Source organism: Urocitellus parryii, chromosome 15 (genome assembly GCF_045843805.1).
Source record: "Urocitellus parryii isolate mUroPar1 chromosome 15, mUroPar1.hap1, whole genome shotgun sequence".
Taxonomy (NCBI): Eukaryota; Metazoa; Chordata; class Mammalia; order Rodentia; family Sciuridae; genus Urocitellus; species Urocitellus parryii.
The window spans coordinates 14612982-14628265 of NC_135545.1; the positions used below are offsets into that span (position 1 = coordinate 14612982).

General features: G+C 51.8%; 1 protein-coding gene across 1 annotated transcript in view; it reads right to left on the reverse strand.

The window, feature by feature from the left end:
* Sipa1l3 (signal induced proliferation associated 1 like 3) overlaps positions 1 to 15284 on the reverse strand; it is a 226555-nt gene that overhangs the window by 24371 nt on the left and 186900 nt on the right. Inside the window, exons 14-15 of the mRNA XM_026412165.2 lie at positions 12012 to 12130; positions 10047 to 10474 (exon numbers count right to left, since the gene is read on the reverse strand). Of these exons, the coding sequence (XP_026267950.2) occupies positions 10047 to 10474; positions 12012 to 12130 (547 nt within the window). The remainder of the gene's footprint in view (positions 1 to 10046; positions 10475 to 12011; positions 12131 to 15284) is intronic.

Here is a 15284-nt window from a genome sequence, read left to right on the forward strand (position 1 = left end):
ATAGACATGTAGACTAATGGTACAAAATAGAAGGCACAGAGACAAACCCACATAAATATAGTTACCTCATACTAGACAGAGGTGCCAAAAACATACATTGGAGAAAATATAGCCTATTCAACAAATGGTGCTAGGAAAACTGGAAATCCATATGTAGCAAAATGATATTAAACCTCTCTCTCACCCTGCACAAAAATCAACTCAAAGTGGATCATAGACTTAGACACTAGAACAGAGACCCTGTGCCTAATAGAAGAAAAAGTAGGCCCAAATCTTCAGCATGTCAGCTTAGGACCTGACTTCCTGAACAACAGGATGGATTCAAACCATCATCTCTAGCAATTAGAGAAATGCAAATCAAAACTAAGATTTCATCTCATTCCAGTTAGAATGGCAATTATCAAGAATACAAGCAATAATAAATATTGGCGAGAATGTGGGGGAAAAGGTACACTCATACATTGCTGGTGGGACTGCAAATTGGTGCAACCACTCTGGAAAGCAGTATGGAGATATCTCAGAAAACCTGGAATGGAACCACCATTTGACCCAGCTATCCCACTCCTTGGTTTATACCCAAAGGACTTAAAATCAGCATACTACAGTGACACAGCCACATCAATGTTTCTAGCAAGCGGCTCAATTCACAATAGCTAAACTATGGTACCAACCTAGATGCCCTTCAGTAGATGAATGGATAAAGAAAATGTGGTACATATACACAATTGAATATTACTCAGCCTTAAAAAAGAATGAAATTATGGCATTTCCTGGTAAATGTATAAAACCAGAGAATGTCATGCTAAGTGAAATAAGCCAATCCCCCCAAACCAAAAGCTGAATGTTTTCTCTGATAAGTGGATGCTGATCCATAGTGGGGCAGGGGGACAGGGAAAAATGAAGGAACTTTCGTTTATGTAGAGTGGAGTGTGGGGAGGGCTAGGGCTGTGGGGATGGGAAGGACAATTGAACGAGACAGACACTATTACTCTATATACATGTGTTATTACACTACTGGAGTGACTCTGCACCATGTACAGCCAGAAGAAGGAGAAATTTTGCTCCATTTGTGTACAATGTGTCAAAATGCTTTCTTTTGGGGGCTGGAGTTGTGGCTCAGTGGTAGAGTGCTCACCTAGCACACTTGAGGCACTGGGTTTGATCCTCAGCACCACATAATAATGAAATAAAGATAGTGTGTCCACCACCTACAACTAAAAAATAAATATTTAAAAAAATGCCCTCTATTGTAAAATAAATACATTTTAAAAATAATGTATATTTAAAAATTGCTCAAATAGTAATTTTTAATGTTCTTCTCTCTCTCTCTCTCTCTCTCTCTCTCACACACACACACACACACACACACACACAAAGCTAAGTTGGAGCTGGATATGACGGTGCATGCCTGTAATCCCAGACTTGGGAGGCTGAGGCAGGAGGACCACAAGTTACATACCAGCCTCAGCAACTTAGTGAGGCCCTAAGCAACTGAGTGAGACGCTGTCTCAAATGAAACATAAAAAGAGTCAGAGATGTGGTTCAGTGGTAAAGTGCCCCTGGGTTCAAGTCCCAATACCAAGAAAAAAAACAAAACAAACCACCCTCCTCAAAATGGTAAGTTGGTTTAAAGTGAGAGATACATTAATAATTAGCCTGACTGAATTTTTTGGTAATATAAACATAAACCAAAGCATCAGGCTGTACTGCTTAAACAAATGCAATTGTTATTATCAATTGAAAATAAAAATAAATAAAAATAATAAGCAAACTTCTGCCAATTGAGCTGGGACTTTGTTACTTGCAGCTGAAAGCACTCCCATGACAAGGTCTTCAGTCCTGCTAGCTCAACAGGGCCTTGTGAGATCATTATTCCCCTGAAGACACTGTGCATCTTGATCCAGTCCCTCTGTGGGAGGGGGCGCCCCCTCCCACACACCCCATAGAACATGAGCTGTGTCAGGTGCTAGGCATGCATGTTGCTTCTCTGTATGTTGCACGGGGTGGAATCCTGACCCCATCTGTGCATTAAGAGAGTAAAGGTTCTTTCTGAAGCACCAGCTGTAGTCATGTGTGTTCCTGTGGCCTCAGAGCGGATCTGAAAAAATCAGGCAGCGTGGTGTGGTGGATAAGGATGGCTATCTGACCAGGTTCCAAGCTCAGGGAGGACATATGCTTGTCTGCTTTGTATCTCAGGGGAGCAGTAAACAGTTCTGCAGCTTGCCAAAAGAACGGAAAAGGCAGAGACTAGGTAGAGAATCTGTAATGTGCAGTGCCTCTGATCTGTCCAGCCCTGGGACTCTGCAGGGGCCCTGGTCAGTGGTCCTGGGTGGGTGACAGGTACAAAGGGAATGAGCTGTGGCCCCTCAGGAGGAAGAGCAGTGGTAGTGCAGGTGGCACTGAGCTCAGTCAGCCCCATTTAGTTGCCTGCAACCCCTGGGGTAGGACACTACTACCATGTTTCAGGTGGAGAAACTGGGGCCCAGAAAGACTGAAGACGTTGCTACAAATGATGCACCCAGTAGGGGCAGAGCCAAGATGTAAATCAAGGAAGTCTGTTTCAGTGGTTCTTTTTTAAAATATTTTTTTAGCTGGGTGCAGTGGCTCACATCTGTAATCCCAGCGGCTTGGGAGGCTGAGGCAGGAGGATTGCATGTTCAAAGCCAGCCTCAGCAATGGCAGGGCGCGAAGCAATGCAGTGAGCCCCTGTCTCTAAATAAAATACGAAATAGGGCTGGGGATGTGGCTCAGTGGTCGAGTGCCCCAGAGTTTAATTCCTGGTACCAAAAAAAAAAAAAAAAAAAAATTTTTTAGTTGTCAATTAACACTTATTTATTTATTTATGCGTGGTGCTGAGAATCGAACCCAGTGCCTCACAGATGCTAGGCATGTGCTCTTTCACTGAGCCACAACCCCAGTCCTGTTTCAGTGTTTCTAACCACTACCAACAATCCCAATGATGAACACACAGTAAATGAAAGCAAACAGCAGCTCTGATAGCTCTAAGCCCTGGCAATGTCTCAGGTCCTGGGCGGAGTTCTTCAGATTCATGGTCTCAGTGCATCCTTTCAACCTTAGACCATGCTCCCACCCTCATCCTATCTGACAGGTGGGAAATGGGCAAGTGGGGAAGCTGCAATCTGGACATGGGCAGTTGGGGGCAGAGCGGAAATCACACTGCACACCCACACTCAGGGAGCCTCCAGAGGGCCTGGGCCACCTGGCCTGAACTGCTGGACCAGTCTTCCTTTCTCTCTCTGATGTGGCTGGAACAATCACCCTCCAGTGTAGAGTCATGGAGTGGCCACACCTGCCCTGGGCTTGAGGAGCAGAAGTGACAGGCCTACAGGAAGTGCAGAGAGGACATGGAGGAGACTCAAAATGGAGTCAGTTGTGGTGGTGCACACTGGGATCCTTGCAATCCCAGTGACTCTGGAGGCTGAAACAGGAGGATCCCGAGTTTGAGGCCAGCCTCAGTAACCTAGCAAGATCCTTTCTCAAAATAAAAAATAAAAAGGAGCGGAACGTAGTTCAGTGGTAAAGTGCCTCTGGACTCCGTCTTCAGTACAAACAAAAAAAAAAAAAAAAGGGAGAAAGAAAAAGGAAGAAAGAAAGGACTGGGGATGTAGCTCAGGAATAAAGTGCTCCTGGGTTCAATTCCTAATACTGACCAAACCAAACCAAACCAAACCAAAACAAAGCCCCCCAAAACCAACCAACCAACCAACCAAACAAACCCAGAGGGGCTCAAAATGGATCCTGATCCAGTTGCTCCGCACCCCCCTGCCAAGCACTGCTGGTCCACCAAGACATCACAGTGGCCTGCTCTTTGGGCTCCCTGCTTCCTCCTGCATCGTCACCAACCTCCACAGCACTCAGGACTCTCTTCTGGTTCCAGCTCCCTCAGGGAGAAAACCAGAGTCCTCCCATCAGTCCCGTCTCCTTCCTGCCCTCAAGTCCTCTACTCCCCTCTGCCTCCTCTGTGGCAACCACCTGGAAGCTGTTCAGCAAACATTCCAGAAACGCTTCTACCTCAGGGCCTTTGCATGCTCCCTCTCTCCACAGATCTCTGCCTGGCTCCTCATTCCTTTGAGTTCTAGGACATAGCCTGGAACAGTTCCACTTCCCAAGCTGATTGTGACTCTGCACAGGTCTGCCATCTGTGGTCCCGACCTCACACACACAGGCAGGGCAGGCCCTAGCAGATCCCAGGGCCCCCAGATTACCTTTCAAGGCTGTGCCCCCAGATGGTATCCCGGAGACTGCTGGCACAGCTTGGGGAAGCCAGGCCACGTGCTTCCTGCTTGCTGGGAACGCCCAGCTGCGTCAGCTCCACGTGGAGAGGAGTCTCTGATTGCCCCTCAACAGCCCTGACAAATTGCTGTGGAGCCCAGAGAGCTGTGGAGCGTGAGCTGCCTCGGGGGAGGGCGGGGGCCAGGTGGCTGCCCGCCTGGCATCACCCAGCCCACTGTGGTGCCCAGTGCAGGCACTGGCGCCTGGCAGCGTGCCTGGCAGCCGGGCTCCCATGACGAACGTCTGGGGGGAGGGTCTGGGAAGCCACGGGAGTCATCGATGGGCACAGGCTGCAGCAGCTTCCATGGCAGGGGCTTGAGCTGGGGTGGAAGCGAGCGAGTGGGGGTCCCTGCTGGGGCACGGTAAGGCCTATCCCTTTCCTGGCAGCCCTTGGATTTTGCCCTCCATTCTCATCCCCTCTCCCCCCAAAACAGTCCACTTCTCCCAGACACCCAAGCGATCATTTTAAAGACAGATCACAGCTCCAGTGTCTCCCAAGTCCCCCAAGCACGTGACCATAGTCATGCGCCTGCTAGAACTGCTCCTACCCACCCTGCCCATGTGACCTTGTGCCACTCGCCCCTTGGGCCCCTGCTGCACCCCCGCTGGCCCTCTGAGCACTCCTGGAGCACAGTGAGTGGTTCCTGGGTCCTGGTGGCGTTTGCTCCTTCAGCTGCATGGACCTCGCCCTGGCTTCCTACAGCACATCCCCGCCCTCGGGGCGCTTTCTGGGACTCCCACAATGTTCTGTTGGGTTTTTCTCCCCTGCACTCACTGCCACCTGGCACACCACATGGTGATTTAGTTGTCTGTCTGTCTGGCTCTCCCTGCAGAAACACGTCAGCCCGAGGAGGGAGCAGTGTCTGCAACGTCCAGCTTGGCGGGCGCTGCCATGGCCAGAGAACTTGAGGACTGTTCCTCTGGGGCTGTGCCCCTGCCTTCTCTTCCTGTAAACATCTCAAGCACTCCCCTCTGCAGCAGCCCTGGATGTCCAGGAGTCAGCCCAGACTTGTGGTGCCTCCCTCCTCACACGGTGTGTGCCTGCCCAGGGGCGTCACCACACACGCACACACGTGCACACATGCAGCTGCTCTGTCCCCTGCTCCAGCCCCTAATCCTTCTGAGCTCGGCCAGCCCCTCCCTCGAGGCTTTACCTCTTGTCTTGCCGTTAAACTACCTTTCAAAACCCAGGTCTGCCCGTCACCCGCTCTGCTGAAACCTTGCCTGGCTTGCCTCTGCTGCAGGATCCATCCACACTCCATGACGTGACGGCGCCAGGAGGACTGGGAGTCTCTGACCTCTGATAACCTCTCCGACCCTTGGTTTCTACACCAAGAGCTCAGAGACCTGAAGTTGCCACCCTACTCTCCTTCTAAGGGACTTCACTCCTGTGGTTCCCTCTCAGAAGTAAACCCTCTAGCTGTGCAGTGAGCACACCTGTAATCTCAGAGCCCTGAGAGGCTGAGGCAGGAGGACTGCAAGTTTGAGCACAGCCTAAGACCTTAGTGAGACCCTGTCTCAAAATAAAAAATAAAAAGGGCTGGAAGGGCTGGGGCTGGGGCTCAGTGGTAGAGCGCTTGCCTAGCACATGAGGCCCTGGGTTCCATCCTCAGTGCCACATAAAAATATTGTATCTACCACAAACAAACAAACAAACAAACAAATAAATAAAGGGCTGGGGAGGTGGCTCAGCAGTTAAGCACCACTGGTATCAATCCTGGCACCAAAAGAAGATTAAAAAAGGAAAAGAAGAAGGGCCAGAGATGTAGCTCAGTGGCAGAGGGTCCTGAGTTTGATCCCCAGTACCAAAACAAACAAACAAATAATAAAGAAAAAAAGAAGTAAACACTCCACATGTTCCATCTTTCCTGTTTTTTTTTTTTAATTTTTAAAAAATTTCAAATAGCCAAGGCTGAGGGGAGCTCAGTAGTAAAGCATCTAAAGGCCTTGAGTTTTACCCCCAGTACCTCCCCTCAAAAAGTGTTCAACAGGGCCTGGGCTGGGGCTCAGTGGCAGAGCGCTTGCCTAGTTTGTGTGAGGCACGGGGTTGGATCCTTAGCACCACATAAAAATATTAAGCACATAAAGGCGTCCATCTACAAATAAAGCTGTCCATTTACAACTACAAAAAAAAAAAGTGTACAGCAGCCCCGATGTGGTGAAGTGTATGAAACATCACACACACTCATTAACGAACAGTTACAAGGCAAACCTGCATGACTATATCCTAGATCAGGATACCTGAGCAGCACCCCTGAAACCTCAGCCCCCTTCAGAACCTGTTCCCTCCTCCTGTCCCTCTCCCTGGCATAAGTGACCCCTCCTCAGGGACATTACCCTTGCCACTAGGCTACGTCAGAGCCAGCTCTGACCCACACCACAGCCACTCTCAGATCCACCGGGTTTCCTCTGACGCTGTCCCTGAGCAGTGACTGGTCACTGTGTGCTTACGGTCTCCCCTGGTCCTGTCCACTTTGTTGCCGCACCCAGCAAAGGCTCTGGTGCACATCAGGCGCTTGCGGCACGAATGAACACAAAGTGCTACGCGCCACAGAGCTGTGCAGGCAGCGGTGGCCGCGAGCTCGCGCGTGGTCAGCTCAAGGGTGCCTGCCCTCGGGGTGCTGCGCGTGGGCAGCAGGTTACCCCTCCAAAGGACTGGACTGGTGACCACAGATGCAGAAGGTTGCTGGGCTGCCTGTGCAACGGGCAGTGTGGCCAGCAGGGGGCAGAGGCACCTGGGTTCCCGGGGCCCAGGCCTGGCCCCAAGCTGGTGCCTGCTGAAGTGGAAAGATGGGGAGGGCGGCAGGGGGAGCTGGGGGAGCAGGGCAGCGGGACCTGCTGCTCTTGGTCCTCTTCCATCCTAATCCCCTCCCTCTACTCTTCCCAGGAAACCTCTGCAAGGCTGGGTCAGGCCCCTCCTCTGGGCTCCCTCATGGCAGCCCAACCACCTCTACTGGGCTCCCCCACACTGGCCTACAGGCCTCTGCCTGGGCCTCCCCACTCCAGCCTCGACCCCTCCCGGCCGTCACCCTTGGGGATGGACTTTGAGCTCTGGGAGGGCAGGCCTGGAGCCATCTCAGTCCCTGTTGTGCCCCCAGGATTTTCTGTCAGAGGCTTTGGCCCAGAAGAGTTCTTCTTAGTCTGAGGCAGGGTCTCATTGAACTCCTCCTCTCCTATTCTATTTTTTTAGGGTCTCTCTGAGTTACCTAAGCTGGCTTGCAACTTGTGATCCTCTTGCCTTAGCCTCCCAAGTAGCTGGGATTACAGGTGTGTGCCACTGCGCCCAGTACCCCACCCCCTCCCTGATTCTAATGACAGCTAGGCTTGAGGACCGCTACTAGGCACTTCGTGTGAAGGAATCATTGAATCCTTATTCCTATAAAGGAGGTATGGGGTTTATTCCTGATTTCATAGATGTGGAAACAGACCCAGAGAGGTCCAGTCACTTCCCCAAGCCACACAGCCAAAGCCCAGCAGAGGCAGGGCTTGAATCTGGGTGGTCTGACTCTGGGGCCCACACTCTTATCCATCAAGAATATTTCTTTTAATCAACCTACTTGATTCCCCCTAACTTGTCAGAAGGCAGTATCTGTGGAATCAGGGAATGGGTTTGAAAGGCTCTTTTCCCCCTAATACTCATTAAAACAAACATACATCCATTTAAGATAAAACATTTCCCTCCCAGTACCACCCGAATCACCTCCAGTACCCCATTTTGGGAAATGCAGTTCCACACTAAAGCCTGGTTGCCTAGGAGAAAACTTCAGGAAGCAGCTTTAATGAGTAGATAAGAAAGATTTGCAATTAGCATCAATTGTCTGTATGCAAATTAAAGCTCCCAACCGCAGGGCCCTATTTTGTAGCGGCCCCCCTCCCATTTCACTCCCCCCACTTCTGGGTTCAGCAAATCTTCTCAGACACAGGGTAATTTTGTACCCAGCCCCCTGCCTCTGTCACCACCTACTCCAGGCACAGCTGCCTTTATATATCACTGATTTTAAAACCCCAAGATTATCCAGGTTCACTAATGTGGTCTGTGCCCAGAAGAGAGGCCACCACAACCGAGGCCAGAGTCACCCTGCCCTGGACACTCTTGGCCCCACTTCCTCTGGGTGAGCATGGTTTTACCCTAGTCTCAGTGATGAGCGGATCCTTATCTGCAGTGAGGGCTGGGCCGCATCTGCATTTGCTGATTATTTCTCCCTAGCTCACAGCAAAGGTCTGGGACAGGACAGCTCCTCAGGAAATATTTTTCATTTTATTTTATTTTCTTGTTATAGGGATTATACCCAGGATTGCTTAACCACTGAGCCACATCCTCAATCTTCTTCTTTTTTTTTTTTTTTTTTAAATTTAGAGACAGGGTGTCACTGAGTTGCTTAGGGCTTTGGTAAATCGATGAGGCTGGCTTTGAACTAGAGATCCTCCCGCCTCAGCCTCCAGAGCTGCTGGGATTACAGGCCTGTGCCACCACGCCCAGCTCCCAAGAAATATTTATGAATGAAGTGAGCACATGAATGAGTGAAGAAGCTGTCCAAAGCAGTCCAGGAGTTCCAAAGATTGACTACTTAAACAGGAAGGAGACCTGAGGAGGAGACCTCACCCACTCTCTCTCTCCTCCGCCTCAGCTCTTCTCCAGGGCTCTTTGACTCAGGAGCTCCAGGGATGATGGCGCCCAGAGCAAGCACTGCCACCACAGCTACTCTCAACTCAGTGGTTATTAAATCTGCCAAGAGACAGGTATTTCTACACAGAAACTCAGATGCCACTGTGCTGTGGGCAGAGCATTCTGAGGCTGCTGCACGAGTCCAGAGGGGAGAGAAGCTGTGGATTTGGGGAGTGGGGAGGGGGGCCCTGCTCCAGTCAGTTGGTGGAAGAATGTGAGGCAGGTGGTGGCCTGAGGGGCCAGCACTGGGGATTTGACCACAGCAGGAATCTTTGCTTGGAGCACACACCTCAGTGGGGGTCCCTGGATGGGACTGGGCCCATGACTCAGTGGACCAATTTTCTTACTCTGCATTTTTGGGGAACTTACTCTGCTTTTAGCAGAACCTCAAGGTACACGTGGTTTAGACTTCAGGCTGCTGGGGTTCTCACCCCTAGTGCCTCCTCAAAGTGTGCTTTCCCAAACTTCCCTGTAGCTGGGATGTCACTTGACAGCACCCACTACCATGGGTTCTGGGAAAGTGCTTGCTTTCTCCATACCAAGGGCGAGCTGCACAGAAGGGACAACCCTTCCCCCTCCTCTGTCCCTTGCTACCGCTGGGCACCATATGCATCTTGAGGCTAGCAAGTCAAGCCAGCTTGGTAAATTTGGTGGAGCAGGAAGTTTCAGGGCACCAGTCCTTGAAGCCTCCCTGAGCCCCTGCACTGGCCTGGCTCTGCCCTCTCTGGACATCAGGTCAGGGGACTATTAAAGTGTTATTTAAGTCATAGCCAAATGCACTCCTGACAGATGCGGTCTATGACTCCCAGAAAGCATGAAAACCACTGATCTCAGTAGGAGAAAAAGAGATAAAGGGTCAGAGAACCAGAGACAGATAAGGTCAGAGAGATAGCCAGGGGTTTCTCTCCCTCTATCCGGGTCCTCAAAGGCTGATGGATGGGCAGCAGGAGTGGTCTACCAATCTCTGAACCCTGTAAGCAAACTGGTGTGTCAGCGCAAGTATCTGGCATGTTTCTGAGAGGGTCCCCACCCAGGACGTGACAGGTGGTGAGGATCCCCTGTGGGCCGGGCTGTGGTGGGGCCTTACCTGGGCTGCCTTGGCGGGTCCCGGCTGCCCCCGGCCAGGCCTGTGGGAGTGCTGGAGCCCGAGGAGTACAGCTTTGGTCGGTAGCCCTTGCTCTGGCCAGCAACCGCAGGGGCGGGTGAGACCTCCCGCCGTCTGTCTGTGTGGTGGGACCTCCCAGTGGCCTCACGACCTCCGCCACAAAGGCCCATACTTCCTGGGGGCTTGTGTGGCTTGGTGGGCCGTGGCACCTTGGCCAGGGACATGCAGCTGGGGCTGGAGGTGTAGAGGGTGGTGTCAATGCCGCTGTCACTGGAGCCGCCCTTGGAGAGGGGGTCTTGCTCTGGCTCCAGGGGGTCCAGAGGGTCGAACCAGCGGTCGTCACTGTGGCTGCTGGACGCGTTGCTGGAGAGGGTATTGCTGCTGGAATGGCTGGAGTACTGGGGCTCACCCTGGAAGGCAGGGAGGTGTGTCATCCCAGCCTGGGGAGGCCTCGGCCCCACCCTCCTCCATTCCAGTGCGAGCCCTGAAACCAGAGAGCTTCAAATCCTGGCTCCCCACTTACTGTTGGCGTGGGCCTGTGATCTGCTCCTCTCTAGCTCACTCCAGCTCTGTGAGAGCCGTGGGGTCCGCAGCCCTGCCTGGCCAGGCTCGGGAGCGGCAGACGCTATGTGAACAACAGGCCGGCACCCGAAACACCAAACACCGGCCTCCTCCCCTTCTCAGCAAGGCTCCTCCGCCCTTTCCGTGGCCCCACCCACCCAGGAGCCAGGGACGCACCCTGTGCACCCTCTGCTCACGCTCCTGCCCGGGCCCACAGCAGACTCCAGACTCCGCTCCATCTTCTAAACTCACTCCTTCCTCCACAGCCACTCAACAGTCACCTCTCCAGCCGCCACCATTGTTCCCCCCATGTTTACATGGTATCCCTTCCTTGCTCAGAATTGTTTGTGGTCCCATCTCACTCTGGGGGTACGCTAGGGTCCTCACTATAGGCCACGGGTCAGGTCTTCAAGGTCTGGTCTCTAACTGGCCTCTGTTCTGGTCTCTAACTTCCTCTTGGTCACTGAGGGTCGGCCACATTGCTCTTCTCATGTCAGGCGCAGTCCCACCCCAGGGCCTTTGCATTTGCTTGAGTGCTCTTCCCTTGGTTATTTTCAGGGGTCACCCCTGACCTTTTTCAAGGTTCTGGGCTTCAAGATCACCTCAAAGGGCATTGCTGACCCTAAAGCAGCAGGGTTTGTGGTTTTTTCCTTAACGGTGCTTTGTTTCTCTTCCACAGCGAGGATCCATTAGTGGTATAAAACGTCTCTGTTCCTTGGCCCACTGCTTACTGCCTGCACCGGGATGTCAACTTCCTGACGGGAGCTCACCTGTCCTCTTTGTTACTGTGGTCTGAATGCTCAAATGCCTACTGAATTAACAGAGGCAGAGAGAGTGCCAGGAGCTCCCCCACATTAGCCCGTCTCCTGACCACAGGCTGCACTCCCAGTCTCCCCTGCAGTGGCAGAGTCCTGTCACTGTATAGTGACACTGTAACTGAGAGTGGTTCATGCCATTTCCAGGCCTGGCCTCAACACCTCCCCCATGAGCCCCTTTCCTTCCACCTCCCACTGCAATAACACATGGGCCCAGCAGAGAGGTGCTTGGGAGGTGGGGTGACAGTAAAGCTCCACGAGGGAAGGCGCCTGGGTCCTATCACCCTTGGAGCTGCTCCCTGAATACCTGCACTGCACTGTCCCAGGAAGGGAACTGGATTCTGTTGCGTGGGGTCACGGAGCCTCAGGGGTGGCAGATCATCTACCAGGATTGGTTCAATAAGGAGGATACTGAGGCTCAAGAGCTCTAACTCCAGACCAGATGTTTAGCCCTCTGCTGGGGGAAGGTGGTGAGGTGGAGGATGTGCTCTAGAGGTGTTCACGGGCCAGGGAAGCTGCCCAGCCCCCAGCGGCCTGTGCCCAGGGCGGGGCTGGGCGGGGCCAGACTCACTTTGGAATGCCTGTTGGGGGAATCTTTGCCTGCTGCATCCTGCCGGGAGCTGTGCTTGTTCACACTGCTTCCAGCCATGGCTGACAGCCGGGCCTGGGCTGGCACATGCCACAGAGGCTCTGCAAAAAAACAGGAGAAACACCAGTGGTTAGGAGGGACACTGACAGGGCCTGAAGAGTTGACCCTGAATATGGCTGGGTGGTCCCTGCTTTGCCAGCCTGTCTGCTCACCTGGCCCATCAAGTTACACCTGGGGTATAAATTACCTGAGGGTGGGAATCATCAAAGCCAAACAACCACCATCAAATCATCCCCGAATGAAGTCCAGCACGCTTTTATACCTACTGGCCACTGGATTTTCTCTTTTGTAAATTACCTGTTCATCTCCTTTCACTATCGAGCATCCATCCTTCCATCGCTCTGTCCATCCATTTACCTATCTTATCTTTTGTGTGGTACTAGGGATTGAATCCAGAGGCCCCTTACCACCCAGTCCCACACCTAGCCCTTTTTATTTTATTCTGAGACAGGGTCTTTTTCAGTTGTTGAGGCTGGCCTCAAACTTGAGATCCTCCTGCCTCAGCCCCTAGAGTAGCTGGGTTTACAGGTGTGTGTCACTGTGCCAGCTCCTTCCCCCATTTTTCCTTTTTATGTAGCGCTGGGGGTTGAGCTCAGGGCCTTATGCAGCTAAACAAGTGCTTGACCACTTCCTGAGCTATACATTCCCCAGCCCTTCTTTAAATTTTATTTTAATAAAGGGAAATTGCTAAATTGCCCAGGCTGGCCTCGAACTTGTGATCCTCCTGCCTCAGCCCCTGCGTAGCTGGGATTACGGTGGGAGCCACCACACCCTGAACTTTCCACATTTTTCTATGATTTTGTATTTTACCTTATTGGCAGTTTTTCACAAGTAAAAGGTAGCAATCCTTTGTTGGTTAAATGTACAGGCATTTAAAACAAACAAGCGATCATAATAAACAAAGTCCTAAAATTTGATTTTCACTGATGACGTCTCCACACTTGCTTTTCATTTCACAGCTTCACAATTCATCAATGCAACTGAATGTGAAGCTGCTGCATTTTTAATAGCTGCGCAGTGTTCCATCAAGGGAATCAGTATCAATTATTAACCAGTGTCTACTGATGGATATTTAGCTTATCTTTTTTTTTAAATTATTTTTTAGCTGTTGATGGACCTTTATTTTTTATTTATTTTTATGTAGTGCTGAGAACCGAACCCAGTGCCTCACACATGTGAGGCAAATGCTCTACCACTGAGCCTCAAGCCCAGCCTGATACTTATTTATTTATTTAATTTTTTAAAAATAGTTTTTAAAGCTATATATTTTTTATCTGTAGTTGGACACAAGGCTGTTATTTTATTTATTTATTCTTATGTGGTGCAGAGGAGCGAACTCAGGGCCTTGCACGCGCTAGGCGAGCGCTCTACTGCTGAACCACAACCCCAGCCCCTGATATTTAGCTTATCTTAATTTTGCTGTTGCAGTGGCCTCTCCTCTATTTGCAACTTGGATCGAGTGTGAGATTGTGCCCAGGACTGAGTTCTCCCAGTGTGTGGGAAGCCAACCTTATGGGTGACTGAGTTACATTCCCCAGCTGGGTGCTGAGGCCCTCAGTCACAGAAATGGGTGTATCTTCCTACAGCCCCATGGGTGCAGCTATGCTCACCTGTTGCTTTGTAATATAACCCCTTGCCCTGTTTAGGAGAGAATCTTCCATGGAAGTGCCTTGTGTGTCCCCTTCTCTTACTGTGCCCTTGGGTGTGGCCTACCCAGGTGTCAGTCAACCTGCTGACAGTGGACATCATGAAGACAGACTCAGGCCCCTGAAACCTGACCCCTTGCCTCATTTGAATAGCTTCTCCTCAATAAAAGGGGTCAGCGTGTGCTCTCGCTCTCTCTCTTTCTGCAGACCTTTAAGGTCAGAGGAGCCGTCACAGCGACCCCAAAGAAAAAGGTATTTGTGTCTCTTGTGTGGTTATTTCGTGCAGCCCAGTCAGCCCAGTTTAACTAGAGTGACCCCTGAGCCTCTTAGTTGCGAGAACAGAAACCCGGCACCAGTGGAACTGCTGGTTCAAACGGGAAGCAGGTTTGAGGCTGCGATGGTGCACACTGGTCCAGCTCCCAAGGCTAAGCAGTGGGCCTGAACTGAGCCTCTGTCTCCAAGTCCACTATGTCCCATTGTCCTACACAGAACTGAAAACTTGGGACTTAAAAATCTGACCAACATCAATGAAGGGCATGTAGTTAACATCTAGCACAACTGCATGCTCTGAACCCAGAGGTCTAACCCCAAAGTCCACACTTATTCCTGACTGTGTTCAAGATAATTGTGATCATATTGTTGAGCAGTGTTCTGTGTCAGGCAGGACTCTAGGTGCTGCGCATGCTTCATCTCGTTCAGTGACCCAACACTCCCGTGAGGTGGCTCTCAGTACCCTCTCCAACAGAACATCAAGACTCAGAGAGGTCAAGTAATTGATCCAAGGTGACAACAAAAGGGACAGGCCACAGAGCAGCTGAGGTCAGTCTGGTGTTAGAGCCTGTGCTCAGGCCTGGCACCCTCCTGGGACTCCTCCGCACCAGTGACAACACTGGCAGTGACGGGAGGGGAAGGGCTTGAGAAGCAGGAGTCCGTTTTCTCCTAACCATGGGCTGCCCCCGCTGAAGGCATGATCTCGCTGGACCCCTGAACTGCCCTGGAAGGAGAGACCCGTAGGATGTGATTGAAGCTGAGAGGGACGAGTCATGAGCCGTGCTCAAAACCTTGGTGCCATGCCTCCGGGAGCCCGAGCTCACCGCCACACCTCTGCTGCCCGCAACGCAGCGCTGGGCGCTTGAGCCACCCTCTTGTGGAGGAAGGGGTGACTGGGGGCCAGGCAGGATGCTCAGGGCCTGCAGAACAGCTGGCTGCTGCAGCCTGGGCCCGCTCCGTTTGCTGTCGCCTGTGTGGCTTTTGCTCAGGACCACGGATATGAGGAAGAAGTGGGGCTGGCTTCTTTCCCTTCTCTTGTCTGCATTTTGTCTTTTGGGGTGTCCTACATACCCAGGATATGTCTGGATACCCTGGGAGGTGGCCAGTCCATGCAGGGGAGCCACATGTCCACAGAGTCAAGGCCGAGGCAGTCACACCCAGCCTGAGACACTCTGCTCTCAGTTGACAACCCCACACTGTCTCTGGCTGGCTTGGACCTCCTCTGGACTACAGGCGCCTCACATCTAAGTAGCTGCTGGGTACCTCACGGCCATCGTTC